Source organism: Perissodus microlepis, chromosome 3 (assembly GCF_051167445.1).
Source record: "Perissodus microlepis isolate ML-2025 ecotype Zambia chromosome 3, ASM5116744v1, whole genome shotgun sequence".
In the NCBI taxonomy this organism is placed as follows: Eukaryota; Metazoa; Chordata; class Actinopteri; order Cichliformes; family Cichlidae; genus Perissodus; species Perissodus microlepis.
The window spans coordinates 28589567-28617275 of record NC_140463.1 but is presented as its reverse complement, the minus strand read 5'-3'; the positions used below and the strand labels follow the sequence as shown (position 1 = coordinate 28617275).

The following is a 27709-nucleotide window of genomic DNA, read 5'->3' as shown; positions in this document are numbered from 1 at the left end:
GTTTTCCTAAATTTTGGTATGAAAACATACATGTCTTGGTCTTGTCAGCATAGCAAGGTCACATTCTTTCATATAAGTAAGAGAGAGTAAAATAAGATACACAGCAGCTCAGAATCTTTAGCATGTAATCAGTGTTGGGAAGGTTACTTTTAAAATGTATTCCACTACAGATTACAGAATACATGCCCCAAAATATATTTTACGTCACTGAGAGTAACGTATTCTGAATACTTTGAATTACTTAATAAATATCACAGCAATGTACTATTGCTGTGTGATTTATTACTGTTACTGAAGGTTACTCGCCATACCACTACCAACTAGATTTAATATAAAATGAATAAGTGGGGTGGACATTAGGTAAGGCTGCACTTTTTGCAGTGATCTCATATAGAAAACTATTCCACGCGTATATAAAACAGATCTGCGGCTCCGAACTGTAGTAAAGGGACCTCTGGCTAATATGTCAGGATCCGTAGCCAAAAAATAGCTTTACTTTGTTGTCTGGGTCAACTTTGCTAGCGAGAGACAGAGAGAGGCGTTGAAAGGCTGCTCAAACGGAGCTTATTGTTTCGGAGGAAAACACAAACACAGCGTACAGTTGAGTTTTAATAGCTTACTTACAACTGGGCTCGTCAGGCACTCTTCTTGGCTGCAGTGGTTATTATTATATTTACATGCTTCCAGCTCCTGTTTCTGTTCAGTGACAACTGATACTTTTCGACTCTCCTTTTTCTCCCTCCTCGTGCTCGCAGGCACATAACGAGTATCCGGCCTTTAAGTGATGACGTGATGAATCCTGCTTCCGGGCCCAAACTACCCTGTGTTTAATAAGGCCTTTGTGTTTTTAACATGTTTTAATGCTTTGTATCTTGTTCTATTTATTCTCAAAAAGCCCCTAAAAACAGTCAGTGATCACTGCTTTTTAAAACCTTACGATGCAACTACAGCCCAATTTCTAAATGATAGAAATTTGTGATCCAAACATGAAAACTTCTCCAGCATCTCTCACTTCAGATGTAGCTCCTCACCCAAGAAGCCAAGAATGAACTTGGCCTAAATCTTCATCAAATCCCCCTAAAAGGTAAACATTCCAATACAAGCTGGTCCCCTATAGATGCAGCCCCCCCTTTCCAGCTACAACACTAGCTGGCAAGTTGAAGGGACCCTGCAGATTGATGTCCGTGTGACACCAGTCAGGCAAATAATACTACAGAGTGCCAGGTTTATTGCTTCTCCACTGCAGATTCAGATCTGCCCTGCAGATGCACCCTCTATCTCTTTTTATAAGCTCTCCTTCATAATAATAAGACTATATACTTTTTTCAGTCAATTTTCATTCTTCAAAAGAAGACAAGTTGACAAAAGACATGTAATGGAGCACAGAGTGCAATGTTCCCAAGTGAAATGTCTGTGAGAAAAAGTGTAGACCTACATAATACTAATTTACACTCCTGCACATTTCCCCTTACATCAAAGAGAAGCATTAGACATCCATCTACCACAGGGCCAGAGTTTGACTGTAATAGCAGTTACTTCCTGGCCATCTCGTGCCATCCATTCACAGTAGGACCGTGCGTACTCGCCGTTACACTACCAAAGTCCTCCTCTTTGCAGGCGGGCATGGCACAGCCTCACAGAGATGCACCGACATTATCCATTCACCGCACACTGGCCAACGCAAAACTGCAAGAAGCCAAGTTTTTCGTTCTTTTCTTTTCTTGCCTTTGATTTGTAAATACCTCTGTTTCAGTGCGACAACTTCCAGGCTTGTATCTTATGACCATCGAATATTTACATGAGAAAGTTGACAAAGGCTGAAACAGCGGAGGAGGCCTTGCAACAAAGAGGCCCATTTATAGCGTACAGTCAGGGAGAGACACTGAGAGGGAGGGTAGGAGGAGAAGCTGGGAGGGGAGTTGAATTAATGAATTAAAAATGTTGCGAAGCAGCGTCCGTCTGAATAGTTTTGGGTTTATATAGAGAGGCATGCTGGGTGGACCCTGGAGGAGTGGACAGCGCAAGCTTCTTTAACTTGTCCCTGTGGGGACACAGAAGGCTTCACATGCAAGGAGAGGCAGACTGTGCTCATCCGATTACATAATGATCCAGCAACAGTGAGCCGGAACCGGTACTGCCAGTGCCAGCGTGCTGCTGCGGTACACTGACTGACCGCTGGGACTCCTCATCCAGGCCTCTCCTCTCCTCTGACGGCTTTCATGTTTTTCTCAGTGAGTTTTTCTTTCTTTCTCTTTCTTTTAATCTTTTTTTATGTATTTATGTTTTTTAGAAATATAGGATGTCAGCAACGTAGGAGGACTGTGAAAGAAAACTAGGAAAACAACGAGATGAGGTGAAACATGCGAAACGTGTCAACAAGTGCTATTTGTTCATCACCCTGAAATTTCACACCTGTTTTGGAAGGCAGATAACTTTCACCTCTTCCCACATGTTTGGTGGAAAGTGAAATTAAGTACATTTTTTAAAAATTTCCAAGCTGTGGGCAAAGTGAACAAGTCAAGGGAAAGGTAAGAAATGCAAATATTCTTAAAGGAAGCGCATAAACAATCTGAAAAACTATTCTAAAATGTATATTCTGTAGCTGTTTTGTGGTTAATGTAGCTGAAATATGTTAAATCTTGGAATAGTCACTTTTTCTTGCTATATTATAAACATGAGAAATCCTGCAGTTTAGTCTTTGAACTTTTTTCTATAGGCTTGAGGGAAACTGGTGCTCAGTCTTGTTGCAGCGGCTGTGTTGTGTTTACAGTGTGGAGGGGTATGAGTGGTGTGTAGCAATGGACGAGTTTCCACTTCTAAATCTGTGCACTGTGACACAGAGTTCATGTAGCTGTGAAGTTACAAAAGTTTCCAAAAAACAAGCCTGACTTAGTCATCGAATACTTAATTTTAGAGCTGGATGTGTCAGAAGTCGAAGATTGTTGGCACTGTACCACAGACATACATTACTAACAAAGAGCTCTACAAACCACAGAGGAAACAACAGGTGTGGTTGTGTTTCACTACTCTACAGAAAATCTTGGCTGGAAATATCTGGTCAAAATGAATCACTTCTTCTCATTGAGAAATCCCCAGAAGCAGCCGTAGCCATTCAGATTTATAACAGATTTATAGTAGCTTTGGCTACTGCTGACTTAGAAGAAGATGGTAAAAGTCACTCCTGAGTAATTCCCCTGTGGCCAACAGCTGCTCGCCATTGTTTAATATGGGCCAGTGTCGTAACTCTCCAGTCACTGACTCTTGGAGACAGAAGTGAAAGTGAATTGTTTCATGTTGGATTTAGATGTAGTCAGTCTGATGCTATTTTGAGAAATACGTCTGGTCACTGTAGACACTGTTTACTTCCTGTTTTTAAAATGTGAATAAATGTAAACCACATTTTATAGGAGGTTTAGAAATACAAACAATCTTAACATTATGTAAGTTCAAGTTAAAATAGCAGAAAATGATGTCTATAGCTTATTATGACATTTCATGGGGAGTTGCATTTAATGGGGAAATGTACTGCTGCATTAAGCAATTGGTTGCAAATTATACATTTAAAGGTATAGTCTGTAATTTTTTAGGTTAGTTAATAGGGAGAAAGGATATGTAGAACTCCAAAGGCAGAGGAGAAGATGAGTTGAAGGTGTTTATGAGCCATGAAGGGACATCTATTCATGTCTGCACCTTCAGACTTATGACATTAAGGATCAAATCTATGGATTATCATCAGAGAAAGAATCCCCTTCCCCAAAGAAATAAAACGTGAAGGAAAGCGACAACACCACCAGCATCTTGATAAAATGTCACCCTCTTCCACCTCACCACAAGCATGATCTCCTGACCTGTCAGGGCTCTAAGACACAAATAATTATTTATTGTCACAAATAATAATTATCAGACATTCAACCCTCCTGTCTCCAGACAGCTGCCAATAAGCCAGCTAAACATCAACAGCAGGTTATAAGCTAATGCTATGTTAGTTAGCTAGGCTCAAGTGTCCTTAAAATCATACTTTGCCTCTGATAAAGTGTTTGATTACATTATCAAATCATACGAGAATTTATTTGCTAAGCATCCGTGTCCAACAATGTACATTCACTTCAAAGATAGCTAATGCCGGCAAACTGCAGCTAATAAAGGCTAACAGCAGCTAACAGCGGAAACAAAACAGTAAAAATTACCGACAGTTCAGCACATACTCAGCAACTCATCTTAGCATCCAGGGCTGGACTGGGACAAAAAATCGGCCTGGGCATTTTGACTAGAGACCGGCCCACCAGGTATTATAGGAAAAACCATAAAGCCTTTGAATGAAAACAAACGCTGTTGTGACAGTGATGTACACTGTCTTGTTGGTATATGTATCAGTCTAATAAACTTAAACCTACACTATCCTCCCTATTCTGGTATTCTAAACAGTACCCGAAAGTAGACTGCTTGGTCGAGTTAACCTCCTGAACTATCTACAACACATGGTGAAGACCTGAAATTAAGACAGAGGAGACTAGAGGTGAGACATGCAGTTGTTTAGCGCGACATCCGCCGGTTTCTTCTTTCTGGCGCAAAGTGGGTGATAAACAAACAAGAGAGAAAAGCCGATCAGCTGATCATTGATCAGTTTCATGATTGAAGTAGAAACAGGAGAGGGAGGGGGGAGAATGAGAGGAGAAGAGGCAGCTGTGCAGCAAAGACACAGAATAACTCCAGCTTTGTGTCTTTTTCATTGTAGCTGAATTACGGGACAAACTGTGCTCCTTTTCACCTCAATACGAAACGCGTAATATTTTCTCTGAATACGAGATGATTCAGTTTTTTACGGGACGGTTGGAAACTCTAATAACTAACCTTATAAATAAAATAAGATAAAACAAGTTCAACATCAATAATATCATAGCACCCGCCCAGCAGTATAGAAACTTCGTCATGCTAGCTAGTACACAGTACGAGTTATTGTAACTGACTGTAAAAAGTCAGCATAACGAAAATAAACTCCACCTAAACTTGGTTTATATCTGACCCAGATAGACTGCAGGTCATAACTTCTTACCTGAAGTTCAGTTCACCGCCTCGGGTCTCTGCTCCTCCTGCCTTTCCGTCATCCACCTGCCAGCGTGTTGCATCTGCTGGCCTCCACCACTTGCTAATGTTACTGAATCTGTGGAAGCTCCGCCATAGCCACCACCAAACAATTGAGTTATTTTTACACATCTCCCTTCATCTTCATCATCCCTTCAATCCACCACCTTTCAGTGTTTATACCGTTACGGGAAAAAAAACCAAAACCCATCGGCCCATAAAAACGAAAAATCACCATCGGCCCGATGGCCAGTCCAGCTATGTTAGCATCTGTCATTGGTCAGAAGTGAGTTTCACTGACTAATCAACCCATACTGAACTCCCTTCACAAGTAAATAATGGCAGATGCTTCCCACCTGGCATTGACAGCTGAGGTCAACAGCGGCTGACAGCCTTCCACAGTTAGGGAAAAACTCTGGGGTGGAATACAGTGCAAGCCGTATTTCAATCATGCCCCAATTTAATGCTAGTTTTGTCTCTCTTGGCTGAATAAAACATTTTCGTCCCATAGCTGCAACCATAGCTAGAATTATGCACTTGAATTGGGAGACTTCAGTTGACTGCAATCTACTGACATATAGCTGTGAAATATGTTACACACTGTAACTTTACTAATGTGTGCTACGTAGTCAAGGTTCCCACTAATTATTCCCAAACCCTATAAATAGATTCATCTTTTATAAATATGCCTTTTGCAATAGTTTAAATAAAGTTTTTACATACAAAGAACAGCTTGAGTCTGCAAAAGTTTTAGTGTCTGAACTTCAGCCATGAGACAACAGCAGCTCATTTGCATGGTAGTGTGAGGTCCAGAAAGTTTGTCTTGTTTGGCCTGAGCAGATGCCCTCTTGGCACATTGTTGATGCTTAGATTGTCCTTTCAGTCCAGTGCACAGGCCGCTGTGGTGTGGCCAGTGGTCGCAGCCATTCAAGCTGTGCTGTATAGACTCTTTTCAGTGCAGCGTACTGGCTGCTGTGGGTTCTTTATGATTGTGGACCCTGGATGGAGGCCCTGAGTAGAAGGGATTACTCTCGCCTCTGGAATACTAATGACGCTCTTTTGTCAGCGATCTGCTTCCTCCACCTTCCCTCCATCTTATTCCTTCCTCTTTTCCCCTCACCATCCATCTCTCTCTCTCTCTCTCTTCCTCTTTCACTCTTTTTGTCATCAGATGTCCAACTTTCTCTCCATCCTCCCCTCAAAACTAATTATTCTCTCTCTTACCCCGCCCCATCTCAGCCCCCTCACAGTGTCAAACACTGCATACTCGCACACCATCAAACACATTCGCAAAGACACACAACACACACACACTTCAGTGCTCAGTTCTCCTCTCCTTTCCCCCCGTCTAACTTGCTCTCTCGTTCACTCACTCAGTCGTATTTTTCAATGGTGGCTTTTGTCCCTTTCATCTCCGCAAAAACAAAGGATTCTTGTGCACACAGGACGGAGGGAAGGAGAGGGCTGAAGGGCAGGACACAGAGGAAGAGATCCTAACCTTGAGTGGTCATCCAATAAGTCATGTTGAAAGTGTGGGAATCCATCAGTCTTACTGTCAGCAGGAGGGATATTTGCTTTAGCTCAGCTAACATTGGTTTTCTTACCCTCTAAAGAGACATTTGATGAAAATGAAATTGTAAACAGACATTTTGGTTTTTATTACAGTTTGCTTTAGTATGTCTTTATTTATTATTTGTTTATAGAGAAGTGCCCATCTATGGATGCTTAAAAATAGCAAACAATAAATTTCTTTATGTCTAAGACTATACTTACAGACCAAGTGCTGTTGAAATTTAAAGTTTTTCTTATCAATAACGCTCATGAGGAGATCTTTGTAATAAATCTCAACTGTTGTCCAGCAATTATAAAGTCAAAGCAAAAGCAATAATTGACATTAAGAATTCATCCACAGAAGAAAATAGTGCCCAAACAAATGCACTACCACAGGTTTTTCTACAGTGCACAACTTTGAAATAATATTTTACAAACGTGATTGTGAAAAGATTCGGATGTAAAATGTAAATAGGAACAGAATTCAATGATTTGCAGATCTCATAATCCCCTAGTTTATTCACAGTAGAACACAGACAACATATTAAATGTTTAAATGCAGACATTTTACTATATCGAGACAAATATTGTCTTATTTTGAATTTGATGGCAGCAACATGGTTCCCAAAAGTTGGGAACATTTTAACTGGCAACATGTCTGCAACATGAGTGGGTGTGAAAAGAGCATCTTGGAAAGTCAGAGGTTCTCAGAAGTAAAAATGGGCAGGTTTTTACTTCAGTCTGCAAAAGCTGCATCTACACATTGTAGAACAAATTCAGAATAATGTTCCCTAGACTACAATTTTATGAATACCAAATCAACTACAGTACATATTATTGTCAAAAGATTCAATTTAATGCCAGATGCCAGAAATTAATACTGGATGTTGCATTAAAAATAAATGATTCTGTGATGGAAATCCCTGCATGGACTCAGAAACACTTCCAGAAACCACTGACTGTGAACACGGTTCACTGTGCCATCTTAAAAATGGACTGAGGCAAAGTAGAAAACTCTTCTGCAGTCAGATAAACTGAAATTTAAAATTTCTTTTTGGAAATCATTGACAACATTCTCCATACTAAAGAGAAGAGTGACGATCCAGCATATCACCAGCACTCTGTGTGCTGCATTGTTTGGTATGGCAGTGTACTAGTATCTGTTTGCAACTTGCACATCTGTATAGGCACCATCATACTGAAAGGTATAGCAGGTTTTAAAGTGACACATGCTTCCATCCAGATGAGATCTATTTGAACAAAAGTCTTGTATATGATAGCAAAAACATTGTAAACCAAATCAAACTGCACAACAGTGTGTCTTCATAGTAGAAGTGTCAGAGTGCTGAACAGATTTTCACCAACTGAAAATGGTTGGAAAGACCCAGGACTGCTGAACAGGGAGAATCTTATATCAGAGCAGCAAAACATTCCTCTCACCAAAGTGTGACTGTTGAGAGAAGAATGGATGTGACACAGTTGTAAACACGTCCCTTCCTCTATCCTAACTTTTTTAAGACTTGTTGCTGCCATAATACTCAAAATATCCTTCTTTTTTTTTCTTAAAATGGTAATTTTTAAAATGGATATGTTTTCGGTGTTGTATCATGAATACAATGTGGGGTTGTTATTTTGATTTTACACAGCATCTCAACATTTTCAGAGCTGAGCTTGTAAAATGATCCTCTATTGGAAAAGTCCTTGGGTTCACTTTCTGATGCTGTCTTTTACTATTTTCAGTAAAGTGTAGATCTTAAATGATTTACAAATAGTTGCCTTTTTGACCACATTTTACACAATTCCCTAATTATCATTATGTTTTGAATGGGGATTGTAAAAAAATATAATAGTGCAGATTTAAAAGGAATTTTATTATTTACAAAGCTGGGCACTATTCTGTTTTCAATATAAATACATCATGCTACAATGTAAAAAAATGGCCTGTATTTGTATAGCGCTTTACTTAGTTCCTATGGACCCCAAAGCGCTTTACACTACATTCAGTCATCCACACATTCACACACTGATGATGGCAAGCTACATTGTAGCCACAGCTGCCCTGGGGCGCACTGACAGAGGCGAGGCTGCCGGATACTGGCGCCACCGGGCCCTCTGACCACCACCAGTAGGCAACGGGTGAAGTGTCTTGCCCAAGGACACAACGACCGAGGCTGTTGGAAAAGGGTCTCGAACCGGCAACCTTCCGATTATGAGACAAACTCCCAACTCTTGAGCCACAATCGCCCCGTGGCTGTTTTAAAATAGCCTAAAAAACAGATCCTGATTCTTTATTATAACTAAATTACCCACATTTCTTGTGTTCTTTGCTTTATTTGTTTATTATAAATGGCAGACAAATATATCTGGAGAGCACAGTAGAAATATTTCTCTTTTAAGCTGTTGGAGTGTAAAATGAGCTAAAATAAGACAGAATGTTGGACTTATAGTTACCACGTGAACTTAAACATGATAAAAAAGAAACAATAATGCTGTTCTGTGTCTGCTTAAGGTTACTATATGCCAATATTGTGTTGCCACTTTGTTGTCTTTTCCCCAAGTTAATAAAATGACCTTTTACTTAACAGCTAAAACAGTGTCCTCAGTTAAAACGAGCACGCTTGCTAAGACAGGGACTAGTTTCTTGCTAAATTCTAGTATTTTTGTGGTATTTCAGGACAGTAAAATTGAATATACGGAATAAAGCAGGCCTTATCCTTTAAATTAGTTTTAGGTGATGCATGTTTTTTTTGGACTGTGTTGTTTTTGCAAACCACACATTCCTTTGAACAACAGCTGGGGTTGTGTTACTAACGCTAACTGCTCAATATATATCCAGAGCACAAGTGTGCATTTACTGTATGTGTAGGCAGGCTTTCTGTAGGGTTCAGAGTTCAGCTGGAGATGGACAAGGCCAATCACATGTGCCCGCCCCAGACCATGCCTTCCTCCCCTCTTGCTCCCCTCCACATCTTAGTATTCATAGCAGCGCAGACTTCAACACAGATCTCTATTCATTCACTCAGTGTGAGCTGAGCATGGAGAGAGGGGAGACAGGGGTCAGGAAGGACAGGAAAGGACAGTGTGTATCAGATTGCCTCGATCCTTAGGCCTTTGTTTGTGGTGTTTTTGTTTATGGTTTTGTTATATTTGCTCCGGAAAGCAGAGGCAGTTTGAGACAAAAGGGCTGTTTAGTAAACAGCGAGCGCAAGAAGAGGGAAGAAAGGAAAAAGAAGGATGTGTAGAAAGAGAGAGTGCAGCCCAGATGAGGGTGAGGTTGTTGAGAGCACAGGAGCGAATCAATAAAGTGACAATAAGTGTCCCTGGCAGCCAGAGGTGGGGTGGCAGGCCTTTTGGTTAATATACCATTGACACTATGAGAACCACTTAAACCATCACTTATTGTACCGTCACAGGGTATTGCCAGTCACGCACATGCATGTGACAATTTTTAGACAAACTCTCTAGTTCAATGATGAAGTCGTAGCTTTGGATATTAAGCCATAGGCGTTAATATGCTGCTATGATGAGTGAGTCTTTTCATCACATTTTAAAGCCTAGCTGCAGGGATTTGTTGTCAGTCCTCCACAGCAGTATCAGAAAGACCTGACCTCCAGCTGGCTTTCCAGTTCATCCGCAGAAGGTGTTGGATTTACTTACAAGCCCATCAGAGTCTTCCAAACTCTGAAAATCATTTTTTTGGAAATGGATTTGTGCATTAGATCACTATTGTGTTGAAACAGGAACAAAAATATCAACAAAATGCATACATGTAACTTTGTCTACTGACATACTGTAGTTATTTCTTATGTTTACTTTTTATTTTTCTATGGTAGACATTTAAACATCTCTGACTAGCAAGTCAGCTCATCAGCTGCTAAAGCAGCATTAACTTACATGCAAACCTCTACTTTTCGCTAATACCAGAGCAGCTACACTTCCCTAGCTTCTACTACACGCTCTGCCAGTGGCGGTCCTAGCCTGTTTGGCGCCCTGGGCGAACACTCCCTCTAGCACTTTTTCTTGATATTTGTTCATAATCACCTCTGTTAATCCTTGATATTTATAATTGAGTGATCTGTATATAATAGTGCTATTTCTTAAATGTGTAAAATCTGTAACATAATGTATTTTTTGGAGTTTAGTTTGTTACTGTTACTATTTTTACCATTTCTTCTTGGAGCAACTGTAACCCACATAATTTCCTTAGGGATTAATAAAGTATTCTGATTCTGATTGTTTCAGGATGACCTGCCATTATCCAATGACACATCTGCTTACCTGTATCTTTTGCTCGTTTCTCCTCCTCTTCTTTTCTATTTTTTCTAAACTGAGCACCTGATGGTTTTGAACTTTTCTGTTCCATCTTCCATTGGTTTTAATTTTGCACTCCAGTATGAACACAAATCCCCCAACTCGAGGATCACCACAACATAACCTAATAGACCTACACCTTAGTTCACAGATTCGCTTTGTCTAGGCTTTATGTCTGCGATTTCGCACAACCCAGGATTCAAATCATGAACACATAATTGGCTTGGATTTACAACATTATGAAGGAAATGTGTTCTATTTGGAAGCAGATAGAAAACCAATCTGTGCCTATGCCATCCCCAAAATGCGCTGGCCTGATGTCGGGGCAGCATGAGTAGGAGCAACTTTTTTTTTTTGCTGATGCTCGTGATGCCGCCCCCACCACAATGCCGCCCTGGGCAACCGCCCATGTCGCCCATATCAAAAACCGCTACTGCGCTCTGCACATCCCTCACTAGATCCCTGTCACCTAAATTAGCCACTAATACTAGTAGCACTGATAACAGCAGGCTATTTAAAAAAGATAGATTTAGCCACTGTAACACCAACCAACAGAAACTCCAGTTTTGAAACCTCGGCTTTATCTTTACAGTGACCTTCACCAATAGCATACTAGACTTTCATTTAGTAAAACTGTAGATTAAACTTCTTGGAAAGTCGGAAAGTAAAATCAACCACACAGCAACCCATATTACTCATCAGAGTTTTGGATTGAAAATTACTCTAAAAAGCACCAACACTACAAAGGGGGTTGGGGGGAGGGGGGGGGGGGGGTAGTCATTCAGAGCAGTGGAGGTAAATCCTAGCTGGTGACCACAGCATTAACAGTTTTGCTACTAATATTTCACTAAAAATATTCAAGACACTGCAGTTTTTGGGCCTTCTGTGTTGGCTTTACTCTTCAAACCCTAGTGTTACTTACAAAGTACATGTGCAAGAGGGTAGTTTGTCATGTGCTGCAAATGCTTCACAACTAATGTCAGTCTTAAAGTAAAAACACATTAAGAAGGAGTGAAAACTGCTTTTAGAAAAACTGAACAGGGTGTTCACATCCGTGGCTCAAGTTTAAAGACCTCTTTTTCTTTTATATAAAAAAAGGTCACTGGTGTATTCAGCAGCTGTCTTGTGCAACCAACATGTGAAAGAGCCTGTGCTTTCATGCTTTTAATGTGAAAGGGCAGCTGTGCCTTCAGTGAAAGAATAAAGGGGTCTTAAATGGACCGCCGTGGATAGCTAGCAACTGTCCAGCTGAAAATGTGCCTTTAATGCCTCTCTTCTTCTTCTCCTCTCCTCCTAAATGTTCCACTCTGTCATCTTTCTTATCGAATTCTCTTTTTCTTGCGTCCTTCACTCTTTCATTTTAAAACACCCGCTGTTCATTTTATTTTACTGCCCATCCAACCAATTCCCCTTTTTTCCTTACTATCCTTTCCTTTCTTTTCATTCATACTTCTTTTGCACACCTTTCCTTGTGTCCTTACCTCTTGCTGTGTCCTCTTTCTTTCTCCAATACCATGTAGCTTTGGTCATGACCTCAGCCACACCGCCTTCCTCTGAAGGCACCTCCCCTCAGAACGTTTGCCATTCTCAGACGCAGACTGACATCACCAAGCCCCTGCTGATCCCCACAGATGGAACTGGCAGTCATGCAGGAGTGGGAGGAGCTGCATCTGGAGGTCCAAGTGCTCTGCGAAGGCGGCGGCGTGTCCTTTCTAAAGATGGGCGGAGCAATGTACGCATTGAGCATGTAAGTGGAAGAGGGGCGCTGTACCTCCGTGACCTCTGGACGACTTTCCTGGACATGCAATGGCGCTACAAGTTGTTCCTCTTCTCGGCTACCTTTGCGGGGACCTGGTTCGTGTTTGGAGTACTTTGGTATCTGGTGGCCATGGTGCATGGAGACCTACTAGGTAAGCATGAAGAAGGGTCGACAGTGGAGAGTCAAACGAGAGGGGAAAGAAAACTACAAAGTAAAAGCAGAAAAGATTTTAATTGGCCTTTAAATGACACAAAAATTGAAATCATTAATTCAAAAGAAGCAAACTGTCATACTGAATAACTCATGTCGTAAAAGGAAAGTGCCTCAAAGGGGGAAATAATAAGTTTCATTTTAATGGACAGAGACAGAAGATCACAGCACATAAAAGTTAGAAACTGATTACATATCGATGTGTGAAATAAGTATTTGATTCACTATAAGCCACGTAAAATTCTGCCTCACAAAGATTGCCAGTGTGCCGATGTGGCACACAGGTTTCAATCAATGAATCAACCAATCAAAGATATTCCTGATCCAGCTCCTTATGTATATAAAGCACACCTGTCCACAAAAAAATTTCTCTGATTCCTGTCTCTCCATCACCATGGGGAACACTAACCAGTCAAAGCACATCGGGGATAAGACTGTAGACTTGCGTGAGGCTGGAATGGGCTACAAGACCATCAGCAAGAAACTTGGTGAGAAGGTGACAGTTGTTGGTTTCATTACTTAGAAATGGAAGAAATGACCATCAATTGCCCTTGGTCTGGAATGCCAAGCAAGCTGGCATGTCTAGTCATTAAGGACACGATTGGTAACATACGATGCTGTAATGGATAGCAATCTTGCAGTGACGTTCCTCTGTTCAAGAAGGTTCAAGGAAAAATCTAAAGGATTCAGGCTTGGGAGAAAGTTCTGTGGTCAGATGAAACCAAAATCGAGCTCTTTGGCATCAGTTTCACAGCAACTTGAGTTACTGTGACATGCTGTGTATTGAGGAAGCGAAAACACCACCACCACCGATGTCAAGCTTTTCCTAGAGGACCTACTTCACTTCCTTTCCTCAGTCAGAACACTGAAGATGAGTTTTTGACAGGTCTTCTAGCACAACAATGACAAGCAGACTGCCAAACAATAAGAGACTGGCTAAAGAAGACGCACATTAAAGTCATGGAGTGGCCTAGACAGTCTCCAGACCTCAATCTATGGGCTCGAATTGTGGTCATAAATATTTTGTACTTGTAAATCAGGATTTGAATATGTAAAAAGAATTTGTGTGTGTGTAAAAAAAGATTTGTGTGTGCACACAGCAAAAAAAATCCCTGTGAAACTCTGCACTCAAGTTTCAAGTTACAAGTACGAATTTTGACCCTATTTTTCTTCCTTTCAGCTGATTGGTCAATGTCATGTCAATCACAAATTGAACTAACCAATCAGAGAACAGATTGGTTTGGCTGTCGGAGCGATGCTTTACTGAGCTGCAGGTCCTTGAACGGTAATACAGTTTGAAGCTGGAGGATCTTTATATAAATATTCCATAAGGCTCATACAAGCTAGGTCCTTTAACTTTTGGTAGCTGTTGAAAGGATACAGTTGTGGTATACCAGTGGTCAGAAATACCATTATTACTTTAGTATTACTTTAACACAAAATCAGTGTTGAACCGGGACCACTGCAATGAGTCACACTATGCAGCATGAAGGTCGTTTCACATCGGACACGGCATGGATCCAGAATTTGTTGCGCTGACTGCTGAGCTCTGCTTGTATATCGTTTTTTAGCGGCCGCTCTAGGTGTACTAGATGCACCTGATCCTTGTCGTTTCAAAACATGTATCTCTCTGACTTTATCTCCTCTACGAGAGTTTGTGTTGAATCATGTTCAAATGTTTAATAAAAAAGTATCGCTCATTCATAACGAGGAAAGCTTTGTAACTGTCCCGACTAGTGAAGAGTGTGTCAATTCCACAACGCTGCTTTTCCTCCGAGGTCAACAGTGCATTTGAAAACGCTCTGCTGGTTCCTGTGTAAGAACGTCAACCTGCGAGAAAAAGCTTACTTGGACACACACAGATGCTTTCCTTCAAGCGGCAGCTGAGATACGCTAAAGGATTTAGAGAGTTTCTCTGAATAGAAATGGGCAAAAAACCCCTGAGATTTGCGCAAACCTTGTAACCAACTACAAGAAATGTCTTAGTGCTCTACTTGCCAACAAGGGATTCCCCACCAAGTACGTTTACCAAGTCATGTTTCGATTGGGATCCACTACTTATTTCATTCAGTTGCATGCAAATCAATTCTTAACTTTTTGGTAATTTCTGTCTCTCTCCTATAAAATGCATCCACCATAAAATTAGAGACTTTTCATTTCTTTGAAAGTGAACAAATTTACAAATTCAGTGGGTGATCAAATAATTATTTAACCACTGCATACAACATTTCATCAGCAGCAGTAGTGTTGCAGTAGTAGTAGTTGGCAATTTCATTAAAGTCTTAGTCACACAGACCTAGAGACTGGTTACCAACTATGTTGATGCCACCAGTTCCAAGGGAAAAATTTGCATTAACTGAACAGTGGTTTTTAGAGGCTGGTAGCTGTCCAATCAGTTGCTAATGCCACATTCACGCAAGCATAGAAACTGATCATAGAAACCAATCAGAAACCAATCAACCTAGCAACCCCCGGTCACTAAATTGTGTATTTTGATGAGTTATTTTTAGAGGTTGCTGACAGTGCTGCACTCAGAACCTGCGTGACAGACGCTGACGTGACTGCAAACTTGTGCAAGTTGCTGGTAACACTGGTAGTGAAACTGTGAAAAGTGCAACACAAACCAGAAACGGAAACGGTTCACCCGCAGAGCTGTGCTATTTGAAATGTGATGATTGCAGCAGTAAAGTACATCTTTTACTCTGAAGATAAGTGTTCACCCTTTCTAGTTTGTGTCTCACAGTTTTTACATTTCAATGCTGCACAGAGAGTAGACTGATTAGTGTCTGCAGACATGTGCAGACCTTTCATGCAAACTGTGAGTTACTGTGTCAATCTGCCACTGACCGAAGACAAGGAAAGAATGAGCTTTGCTCACTCAGCGTTAGCCAGCAACCTTTAGCAACCACTTGCAACTGATTGACAAGACACATTTTTCCCTCGTGAGTGGTTGTCAGATCATTGCTAAGAGGTCTCTAGCCCCGAGGCCTTAGTTAGTTACTGTTCGATGGATTTCCATGAAATAAACATCTGGTAATCCCTTTAATTTTTCTCCCGCGCCACCATGATGTTGACATTTTTAATTTTAAGTGTAATAGATCAGTGACTATCGGGTGGATTGTAATGAAATGAGGGAAAACACAGACTTTGCATCTGTAGCCAACATTGCAATTTGCAGTTTAATTCTCAGGCTTTTGACCACATAGCAGTAAAACCTAAACTAAGATTTCACACATGGTCAATATTATACTATAATGAAGTGTTTAACTGACATGAGCTGAAAAAAGAAATTAAGAGTGTTAATCAAGCAGATCTTATTAGGGCATTCCCACATATTTTGTTTGAGGGTTCTCTTCAGTTTCTGGTGTAGGTTTGCAGGGATGTCACTGTATCCTTTACCTGTCGCTTGTTATGGTAAGAACCCAACAGCTTGAAACAAGTTTGAAGACCAAACCAACATTTGGTCTCTTTCTCATGTGTTTCAAGCCATTTTCTGTTTATTTTGTGTTGTAACGAGAACCACACATGTCCTCTTCGTATATACTCATTCACTGTATATAAAGTTCTGTCTCTCCCTTTTTCTTTGCACAGTCGAGGAGTGTATCAGGTCACATTTCACTGCGTGTTATACCAGTATAACCATGCATGTGACAAATAAAGAATCTTGAATCTCTTGAATCACAAAAACAACAACAACAGAAACTGCATCAGTATTTAGATAAGTAGTACATTCCAAAGTACAGCACTCAGCAGAACATCATTTTGCTATTGGACAAATCACTTCAGATATTATATATTATGTGAATTGTTACATTTAAAATGTTATCCTGTAAGTGATTTGCAGATCTTCCTTTCTGCCTACATTCTCACAGAGTTTGACCCCCCCTCCAACCACACGCCGTGTGTAATGGAGGTGAAGACCCTGACAGGGGCCTTCCTCTTCTCTCTGGAATCCCAAACCACGATTGGCTTCGGCTTCAGGTGCATCACAGAGGAGTGTCCTGTAGCGATTGTCCTTCTCATCTTCCAGCTGGTCGTCACAATGGTGATGGAGATCTTCATCACCGGCACCTTCCTCGCAAAGGTAGTTTTAAGTTTAGAAGAAATTTTAGAAACGCCAAATTTGATCATCAGAAAAGTTGTGAAAGAGAACAAATTAAGTCAAAATAACTGCATCTTGTCCTTTTGTGTACATAGGATTATGTATGTGCATACAGTGGTCCCTCGTTTATCACAGGAGTTACGTTCTAAAAATAACCCCCGATAGGTGAAATCCGCAAAGTAGCCAACTTTATTTCTTACAATTATTATAGATGTTTTCAGGCTGTAAAACCCCTCACTACACACTTTATACACTTTTTTCAGACAGGCATGAACATTTTCACGCTTTTCTCTCGTTTAAACACTCTCAAAGTTCAAACCTTCGTAGAAAAATAAATCCAGTATTATAGAATGAAACCAAAGGCACCCATGGTTGCCTTTGACGGTGCCAAACGTTTGGTCGACATTGTTGTGTTTGTTGGGGAGAAAACTTACAAACGTACAGTGCAGCACTTCAGAATGCTGAACGCATTCTGTACTGTACAGGAGATACGGCATGAGACCAGTCATGACTGGCTGGTCTACAGCCAATCAGGACGCAATTTTTTTTAATTTTTATTTTTAAATAAAATAAAAAAAGCATGCAAAATTGCACCAAAAAAAAAAAATCCCCGAAACAGTGAGACCGCGATAGGTGAACTGTGTTATAGCGAGGAACCACTGTAAATACAAAGTAGCTTACTTAAACGATTTCTTCTTGCTGTCTGCCTTCAATGTTGGATTCTTTGTTCAGCATCTTAAACATGTATTTTTAAAACATGTGGGTTACATTGTTATCACTGTTCCTTTTAAGTATCTTTTGACACATTTTCCCGTCAGCTGAGGCGGTTGCTACACGTATCTCTATCTTTTGCCCTCATATGTTTTCTTCACAGTATCATTACAGCAATCAGTATCCTTATCAAGAAATGTCACGCTACGTGTTGGTATTACAGTACATCAGCACTTATATCTATCATAATGAGGTTTCTCGCAGCTGCTTCCTCCTGCTTGTGGTCTAAAAATTCAACAGTCTGTTTTGTCAACATGATCTTGTAATTTCCTCCTTCAATGTCTTCTTTTTCAACATGTCTGGGTTATTTTGTTTCAAAAACTGAAATAAGAAGCCTGATAAATGGTTGCCGAATATCGACAACAGCTTCGACTTTGCTTTTCTCGCCTTCCAGGTTGCTCGTCCCAAAAAGAGAGGAGAGACGGTGAAGTTCAGCCAACACGCTGTCGTGTCGAATCACGAGGGACGGCCATGCCTCATGATTCGAGTGGCCAACATGCGTAAAAGCCTGCTGTTAGGTTGCCAGGTAATGCGGCAGCACCTACAAACTGATTATTGCTGCTTAAAATATCCTTTTGTAATATATGAAAGCCTTCTTCCTGTAACTGTTTGGAGTTACTATTTATATTTAGTTCCTGGAAAGTGTGTTTTTCATTATGAGTCGCTTCATGTCTATAAAACGTTTTCCTGTTATCTGAATATTTGCTTTGCTGAGGAAAAGCTTGCTGGTGACAAATAAAGCGAATGATACGCATCAGTGCCTTGCTCAAGGACATGGAGATGATGGCCAGTGCAGGTATTAAACCTGGGGCCTTCTGGTTACAGGATGCCTTCTCCAACCTCATGGCTACATTTACTCACTGCATCTTGGCTCCCAGGTGACGGGGAAGTTGCTTCAGACGTCCCTGACAAAGGAGGGGGAGACGGTGCGGCTGGACCAGAGAAATGTGCCTTTCCAGGTGGACACGTCCAGCGAAAGCCCCTTCCTCATCATCCCTCTCACTTTCTACCACATCATTGATGACAACAGCCCCCTCAGAGCCTGGGCAGCAAAAGGTAAATCCCAGCTCGAGTCAGAATGATGTGGAAGGATGTGATGAATAAGTCAACAGATAATTGTCGTTTGTCAGTTTACAGCTATGATTCCTTTACACATCATATGACCACTGTACATTAAATAGGGATCCATGTACTGTAAATACTAATGAAAGTGGGCACTGTGACCTCATCAATTAGTTTATGGTTGACTGTTTTAAAGCCTCAGTTTGGCTCTTAGTCATCACCGTAGCTCACAAAGCCATGGCTTACTTAGAAAGACACTTTTATTAGTCAGTGCGACAATAAGCCGAAGGTACTTTTCTTGGTAAAAAAAAAACTGTAACAAAAACTTATTACTTATTTAAATGATTAAGTTGAAAAACCCCGCTCTTCCATGTGTCTTTTGTTAAAACTGAAAATTAACCAAGCATGGAGCTGATCCGATCGACTACTGGGAAACACCTGGGTAAATCACAGATAGTCATCGCTTAAGAAATACTCTGTTTCAGCTAATAGTTTCACTCTACATGGGATCATAATTTACAAAATTGACATCATTGTTGTATTCAGATGATTTTAAACTAGAGATTGACAACAAATAAATAAATTCAGCAGAACAATGAACACAGCAATAAATAAATAAGTAAAGTCAGCAGCTGCTTTATTTTCCAAAGACTTCTATGCAGCTGGACTTTTGTAAGAATGCAGGTTTAGGGCTTTTTCCCACTGGCACCATTTTTCAGATCCTGAGGCTTTTTATATGGTGGACACGTCTTTTATTAGGGTCTAATAAAAGCTTATCTGCTTGATGCTGTACTGTATGAAATTTATAGCATGTTGAATAGTGCAGTGCGATTCTGATGAACTGTAAAAAAATATGAGTACCATGCAAAAGATGTGGATGTGCTGCAGAACACAGAGAAAGGTGTTCGTACTGGGTAAACACAGATTTTTATTTATTTTGTAATTTTTTTTGCAGATGGCCTTTTCTTGCCAAAATGTATGTCTAAATGCATGAAACAAACTTTTAATTTCAAGAAAATATATTTTATATGGGCATTAGCAGACAATCAGAAGCATCTGAGTCTTCTGCATTAAGCAATTTGTTTCTTTCAATTCACGGAGAAAGGAAACTGAAATACGCATCGGAATATTTTCAATTCAAAACACACATCTGTTAATCCTGTTGTCTAAAATGATTCTCTCAATATTAACATCAAGTGTTGACAAGTCTTAGAATGTGACAACCGCTGTGTTATTTCTCATTTCTCAGTCTTATTCTCAACCTCCAAATCAGCAACCACTTAATGACAAAAAATAAAGATATCATATTGTATGAAATGGGTTCTTTATTTACATTTGCTTTGTATCAAATGTATATCATTGACAGAAGTTTTACTGTATGCACATTGAGTATGTATGTGCATGTAGGTGTGTTGGTATTTACGGTCATGTGCTGCGTGCTTGGCTGCCTCTCGGTGTCCAGTGTTGGGCTTGTTTGGCTCTATGAGAGAGGATTTCTCTGGCTGGAATGTGTGTGAGAGAGACTGCCAGAGACACCCCTCATTAGAGCACAATACTGTACAGTCTGGAGTGCTGACATGAAGCCTGCACAGATCCATTTACAGGAACTCAGGCCTGATGGACTCGTACTAAAAATGACTCTCTCTCTATATACATTATATATACATATATATATGTAAACAAATATTAATATTATTAATTGTTTTTTGTTTCTATAATGGTTAATCCACCTGTTGGTGAAATCTCTTTAATTAAAATCATATTTTTAATGCTAAAACTATTACTGTTATGTATGAATTTTCAAATTGACTGTTCTACAAAAAAGCAGAAAGAATAGCAAAGCACATCACTATTTTTGATTAAGAAACCCAGTTAAAGTTATTTACTTCCATTCCTGAACAGAAAAATTGGTTCTAGTTGTTGAATATTGTGCTCGACTAATTTCCTGACTTCTCGGAAGTGTGCCGGCTCAAATGTGGGTATGGAAAATGCGGACTCAGTTTGTTATTTGTATATGCTCCATAAGGTTTAATTTTAAACAAGCTTTTGACAAGTTTCTAACATATTTCTGCTGTAATTATGTTTCATTTTCACTTCCTCTAAACTAAACAATAATTTGCATTTGCAAGAAAAACGTACTGAAGCAAGCTTTCATGACCACGAAGCCTACAGCAGTACAAGCACTAAAGACTCCAGATCTGTATCATTGTGTGTCATATCATCTACACACTGATGTAACCTCCTGCATGAGTAATAAAGCCCCGAAAACATTTTATCTTTCAGTTCAATATTTAACTTGTTTTGAGTTTTTCTTAGTAATGGAAAAACTGTCATATTTCATGTCGCTGATCTGTTTTTCAGTTGTTAACCCTTTACACACTGACGTACAGAAAGTATACGACTGCTTCTAACGATTGTGAATGCATGCATGAATACCTCTCATGCAGACTTCAGGGACACAGAACACAGCACTACACTTATGGAAGTTCAGCAGTGAATGCCTCCTTATGGGATCTATGGGAATTTGGTTTCCAGTGCAAAAAAACTGTGTCTCCACAGTTGGAGCAGCAGGGCAGAATACTCTAGCTCTCCAACTGCTGAGACAGAGAAGCACACCTTAACCACGTCATCACTGAAAACTCCATGCACAGAAACTAAAAACCAAAAGGCTTGCACTGAATCGTGTAGTGAAAGTCTTTGCTTACAATAATCTTGGGGATTGTGAAACTTTAAAGTGTTCGTCAGCTGCGAAAGACATACTTTTATAAGAAACTGGTTACACCACAAAATTACAGCTACTAAAAAAAAGTAATCTGTTATATTACAGCATTACATAATGAGAAAAGTAACTCCTTAGAGTGACAGTTTTAGAAATTGTCATGGGGGCATAAAGTTTTATACTATAAACTGTATTTTCAAAAGAATACTTTTGAGTCAAGTTGATATTGGTAGCCCCGCCTCCACCCTTTAATTGGAAGAAGCTTCTTGGTTTTGCTCACAGTGAGACGTTAGCTAAAAGCTAACAGTGAGGGCTTCAGAAATGTAGCACTACATCGTTCTCCTCCTCCACAGCTCTCGTCATCAGTGCTATGCAGAGGTACAGGTGCTTCATACTGTTGAGTTCCCAGGTAAATAATGAAATACTTGCACAATGTGACCTCCTTCCTCTCGACTGTGTTCCCAGTCCACCTCACTGACACAACTGCAGCATTGATAATTTAACCATGCATCTAAAAGTCAGAAGGACTTTAAAATTTATTTTTCTGTCTTCTATCAAACTAACAAAGTATTTTTTTACTCAGCCTATTCATCAATATAGAAAACAAAACAAACAAACAAGAAAAATAATGCACAAGGATCTCAACAATTCTTAAATATATTACCTCACAATAATACATCAAATTACTGAGAGGGAACTGTACTCAGAAAAAAAATGCATATCTTGTGGTGACCAGGCCTCTCAGCTGAAATGCAAACAGTGCAGATCTCTAGAGGCGCGCTTGGAAGATCACTACATGCAGATGAGGCCTTTGCTCCGCCTGTAAAAAGGCCAACAGAGAGAATCCCGTGTGTATCAGTGGTTGCGAAATGTGGTGTTGTTGCCGTGGTGGGAGTGATTGTGGGTCTGGGTGAGGGGAAGACATGTTTACACAGATGAGTGAGTGTATTCTGAGTGAGGCCTGTTGATGCAGGTGTTTGCTTGTTTGGGTGCTGAGGTCGTGCACCGATGATGAGTATAAAGTATATTTTGTGTGTGCTTCTAAAGTACGTTCCACCTGTCTGTGACTACGCAGCAGCGCTTACTCTGCAGGCTTACTGACATTTCAGAAATGAGTTATTTCATTATTTGTGTGTGTGAGAGACTGTATTGAGTGCTTTTGACAATGGAAAGTCATAAGTGGTGAGTTTTCAGTGAACAGTCACTGTTTGTGAAAATGTTTTTGCTGATAATTTTTCCTTAAGTTCTGTATATTTAAGTCTGTGAAGCAGTTCTGTGCATGTTTGTGTGTGTGTGTGTGTGTGTGTGTGTGGGTGTGTGTGTGTGGGTGTCTGTGTTTGTAACACTCATTTTCCACCGCAAGAGGCTGCAGCTTTGCCCTTTGTTCTAAGTAGTGCTAAAGGCGTTTCCGAGTGAGTGTTAATTTCTTCAAGCACTCTCAACAGAAGGTGTTTGTATTGTGTGTTAGTAAGTTCAAGTATATAAGACACAATCTGCAGTGTTTGTGCTTAGGTTACAAATGTATTGTACTTTGCTGGGCATAGATGAGTGGAGTTTTTTCAATTTCCAGGGCCCAAGACTGCATGTCTGTGGACATGAGTTTAAATACACTGTGCTCTGACGTTAACAGTGGATAGTGTTTAGTGTTTCTGCTTTTCACACCAACTCACAAGATTCTACAGTGGTTTTTATTGTAGTTTATATTTCCTCATGATGGAGGCAGATTTGTAAGAAAAGCCAGAATATTTTTTATTTTTTAATATATAAGGCGGGTTTGCACTACGCTTTGTGTGGCTACATGAAGATAACAATAACTCTGGAAATGAAAAGGTTTTTTTTTACCTGTTTTCATAGACAAACACATAACTCAATATGCAACAGCAACAATAACCAACCTACATGTGAATGCAAATTATTCAAGCAAACCTTTTTACCCACTTTGACATGTGAGAGAAACTGGTCTAGACCACTTTTCACACTTATATCTCAACAATTGTTTTCTCTCCTGCCTCTTCCTTTCATACTTATGTGACTTGTAATCAGTGCTGCATCATATAAAAACTTTTATGCATTAACAGAAGAATTATGTGTTTCTGTATCAAATTGTATGTTTTTTTATTAATGGGCTAAAGCATCAGAAACCAGTCACCTCGATACTCTTTTGGTTCTAGGTGGTGGCTGGACAGACCCAGAACTGGCTGACTTTGAGCTGTTGGTGATCATGAGCGCCACGGTTGAGCCAACCTCCGCCACATGCCAGGTTCGAACATCCTACCTTCCCGACGAGATCCTCTGGGGCTACGAGTTCCCCCCTGTCGTCTCCCTGTCCCCGTCAGGAAAATACGTGGCTGATTTTGCCTTTTTTGACAAAGTGGCAAAAACCAAAACTCCACCCCTTTTCAAGCAGGGCCTGCCACCAGACGTGCAGTCGCAGGGGTCCCGTCAACGTAAGGGCAAGGAAGACGGAACGGACTTGGAAAAGATGAGACTGGAGGAGAGCTACAGGGGGGAGGAGAAGGGCCGCCAGAGAGGGCGTATAAGGGACAGCAGCCCACTGAGTGTTCGAATTAGTAATGTGTGAAAGGGAGTGAAAGAAAGGTTCTGAAAGTTGATGTGAAACTGAGATCAGGCAAAGATAGGAACAAAGAAGAAGCGACCACATTCTCATGAAGAAGCCTAAACTGCCAATGCATGAGTTATTCTAAAGTACGTGGCAGGAAACTGAACACCTGGGTGTTAAGACTGCGCATGAAAACCAGACACACTCTTTAACCACAAGGCTGTATACCAGAACAAACAAAGAAGATGTTTACAGCCTTTCAGAGTTAGAATATCAAGTTACAAACCTGACTTATACAAAACGACAGCATGCTAAAAGATTTTGGAAAGGATTTTCTAAAGTCGTCAACAAATTAGTGTGTACACCGTATTTTTTAGAGAAAATTGAACGAGATGAGCCACGAACTTCAAAGCAAGTTCAATATACCCTGAGCATCTTTCCATTGTCTACATTCACTTACCCTAATAATGGCAGTCAAGTGGTCACATGAAGCTGGTTATCAATTTGCTAAATTAACCCAGGGTTTCTCCTACATGTCCATTTGAAAGGCAACAACAATACAGGCTGAATGTAACACAGCTGCTGCAGAGAAATCAGCAGTGTCAGTGTGTGTGTGTGTGTGTGTTGGGGGTGGGAGGGTCCTGAACAGTGGTTTAATATTAAAATGCATGCATGTATGTATGTATGAATGCATGTGTGTGCTTTGGTCAGTAAGACTGGAAAAGAAGAGATGATATATCAATAAAGTTTAGCCTATTTGAATCCAGGAAAGAAAGCCAGCAGAAAAGGCCAACCGTGTGAATTAAAAGACTTATCAATATCAAAGCTCTGTCATTAAGACACAGAATGATGCTCATCAGGCAAAAAAGAGACTTTAGACAGTATAAAAAAAACCTTTAGACCCTCCTACTGTCTGAGCAGAATCTTTCTACTGTCTGAGGTCTGAAGTCTGCGGAATCTTCCAGGAATGGTGACGCTATTTTCTGGAGAACTGATTGGTCAGCGAATTAGGTTTGCAGCACCAGACACTAAAAAGAAGTCATGCATTACTCATTACTTTTCTTAAAAGTAATTCAGTACATTACTTAATTGCCAAACCCAATATCACAGTAAAGCATGCGATAGACACGCTGGTCAAAGTGTCAATTTCATGCTCTACCTAGCCGTCGCCACAGTGATTCTACTTTAGAAACATGAACAGGTAGAAACAGAAGCTTCAGTCTGACTTCTCAGCAGTTTGTTACCTGTTAAAGTTCAGGGTCTGGCTGCTGGGCTGGGGTCAGCTTCACTCTGCTTTATCATCACTCTGGCTCTTGGCTAGCTTAGTGTTAGCATGCTGCCTGTGCAGATGGTTGTAAAGAGCTGAAGTTGTGTTAGTAACATAATGCAGCCGTTTCTTTCCCAGAAGCTGTTTGCACTTTACCATCACTTTTTTTTTTTTGCAGTAAAAGTAATTTCCATATTTCTACTACTGAAAAGCTGTAGACTGCTCCACCGCTTTCTTCCTCCAGCACACAAACTGAAATCAGCTGATTGTAGCACATGTGTGTAAGAAGAAGACAAAACCTTTGTTCCATGTTTTTTCTTTGGATCCACCTCCCTTACTTTTGCAATGAAAGCAACAACATAAATATACATACAACAAATGTTAACTGTAATGCAATTATTGGATTACAGTAATGCATTAAATTACTGCGTTATTGAAAAAAATAAAAACACTGGATTTTCATGTAAGAAATGAACCACCTACATCGTACAGAAAACCCAAGATTAACCTGGATAAGATGAAATGTTACTTTGTAGCACAGTCCTCAGGGCAGCAGATAAAAAAATCAATCTGTAATAAAAATCATCAAAGTTAAGGATTATTTAGGATTTTTTTAAACATTTTATCTAAGAAGAAAAATGCTGAGGCAATTCTGGCTTGAGAGTAGTTTTGCAGTGAAGCTGAAGGTTGGATGTGCTGATTCACAGTACTGGTTTTGCTTTTTTGTAAAAATAAATAAATACCTGCAACAGGTAACGAGAACTGGAACTGTAGTATTTTTAATGAGGGATTTTAAAGGGCAGTACCAACATCACTACGTGAAAAATGAGCTCTTTTATCCAGACGTCTCATTGTGTTCGTTGGAGTACATATATGTTTAGTAATGTTACTAAAAGCATTTTAACTTAAACAAAAGGTGGCATTTTATACAGACAGAGTAACTGAACTAACTCTAATACTTAATGCACTGTATTAATATGATTTAAACCATGTGGAGTTTTGAGTGTGAGCGAGTTTTTTTACACCTTCAAACTGTTATCGAGTGAGTGTGATAATACTTTCTGTATGCGGATGCTGAATGCGGATGTTAAATGTGAACTGTTTTAAATATTCTGTACAGTATGCTTTGTGTAGTCCCACAGAAGTCTTGAGTCGCTGTGCTTTTAAAATAATCTTTTAATGCTGTTATGTCATGATAACAAGTTAGCCTGAGATAACAAAGGTTGTTTTCTTGTGGTAACGACTATTTTTTATGCCAAGAAAAAAAAGGTTGTTTACTCTTTGTTTGTTAGACAACATGAGCTTCAAGCAAACTACAGGAGGACATTTTTTTGGCTGTTTTGAATATGCTTATTAAAATACGGAGGAGTGTAAATTATTGATAAGGTGTTATTATTTCTGTAAAGATCTATTTTCCTCTTGGTTTTCTATCAGGAATCAAGACGCCACTTTTCATGTATCGTTAATGCATAAAGGCGACTAATCATAAAATAAATTGAATAAAGATAGATGAATGGGTTTATTCTGTCAACCCTAGTTTTCCGTCTCATCAAAACAGAAAGTAAAATTGTGTGTTTATCCTTGCACTCAGATAAGCAGAGGTGTTATTTTCACCCCTATGGTGAATCATTTTTGCGGCTTTGTGGTGCAACAGGAACATCAGACGAACAGCGGCTTGTGTTTTCCACTCTTTTATCATTACTCATTCCTACGAGCGGAAATTATTCTTTATAAGCGCTTTACAATTGGTTTACAAATGTTGTGGCGATTCTTTCTGATACAGACAAGTGAGTTATTCAAGTTATTCTAAAATAACAGCATTAAAAAATTCACAGCATCACAGCCTTTCTTGGCTTCTGTACACTTATGTACAGTATGTATAAATATTTTATCTATATTCCTTGTTTCTGTATGTCTTTGACATCTTGTGAAAAGCTTTGTGTTATTGTGCCAGATTAACAGAGTTATGATAAAAGTTTACGGGGACTCACTGACTTTGACACAATAAGTTCAAATATTTTATTTATTTTTTAAGGAACCCAGTTTTATAAAGAATACATGCAAAAAGATAGTTATAGCAAAAAATTCCTTTATTTTGTATTTCCCCCCCCCCCCACATTAAATGACCAGCAGAGATAAAATACTAATATGGATTCCTTCGCTGGTAAAAACACTTACGTACGAGTCTCTGATTAAAGGCTTCCTGTATAAACTGTATATGTATATGGTTCACTTGTAATTCTGGAAGCTCATTGGTCTAACTGCTAATACACTTTCAAGTGTGTCTTTAAATAATAAATGTTTCATTTGCAACA

General features: G+C 39.8%; 1 protein-coding gene across 2 annotated transcripts; it reads left to right on the top strand.

The window, feature by feature from the left end:
* Positions 1 to 1916: 1916 nt before the first annotated feature.
* Positions 1917 to 27709, top strand: kcnj10a (potassium inwardly rectifying channel subfamily J member 10a). Of its 2 annotated transcripts, none has more exons than XM_084923875.1 (6): positions 1917 to 2231; positions 12465 to 12854; positions 16786 to 16997; positions 18181 to 18312; positions 18665 to 18842; positions 23739 to 27709. In XM_084923875.1, exons 2-6 carry the CDS (start codon positions 12473 to 12475, stop codon positions 24146 to 24148), a joined length of 1314 nt encoding a protein of 437 aa, XP_084780001.1. In that variant the 5' UTR covers positions 1917 to 2231; positions 12465 to 12472; the 3' UTR covers positions 24149 to 27709. The 2 variants fall into 2 exon arrangements, with proteins under 2 accessions (XP_084780001.1, XP_084780002.1); XM_084923876.1 differs by lacking the exon at positions 1917 to 2231 and adding an exon at positions 2245 to 2528.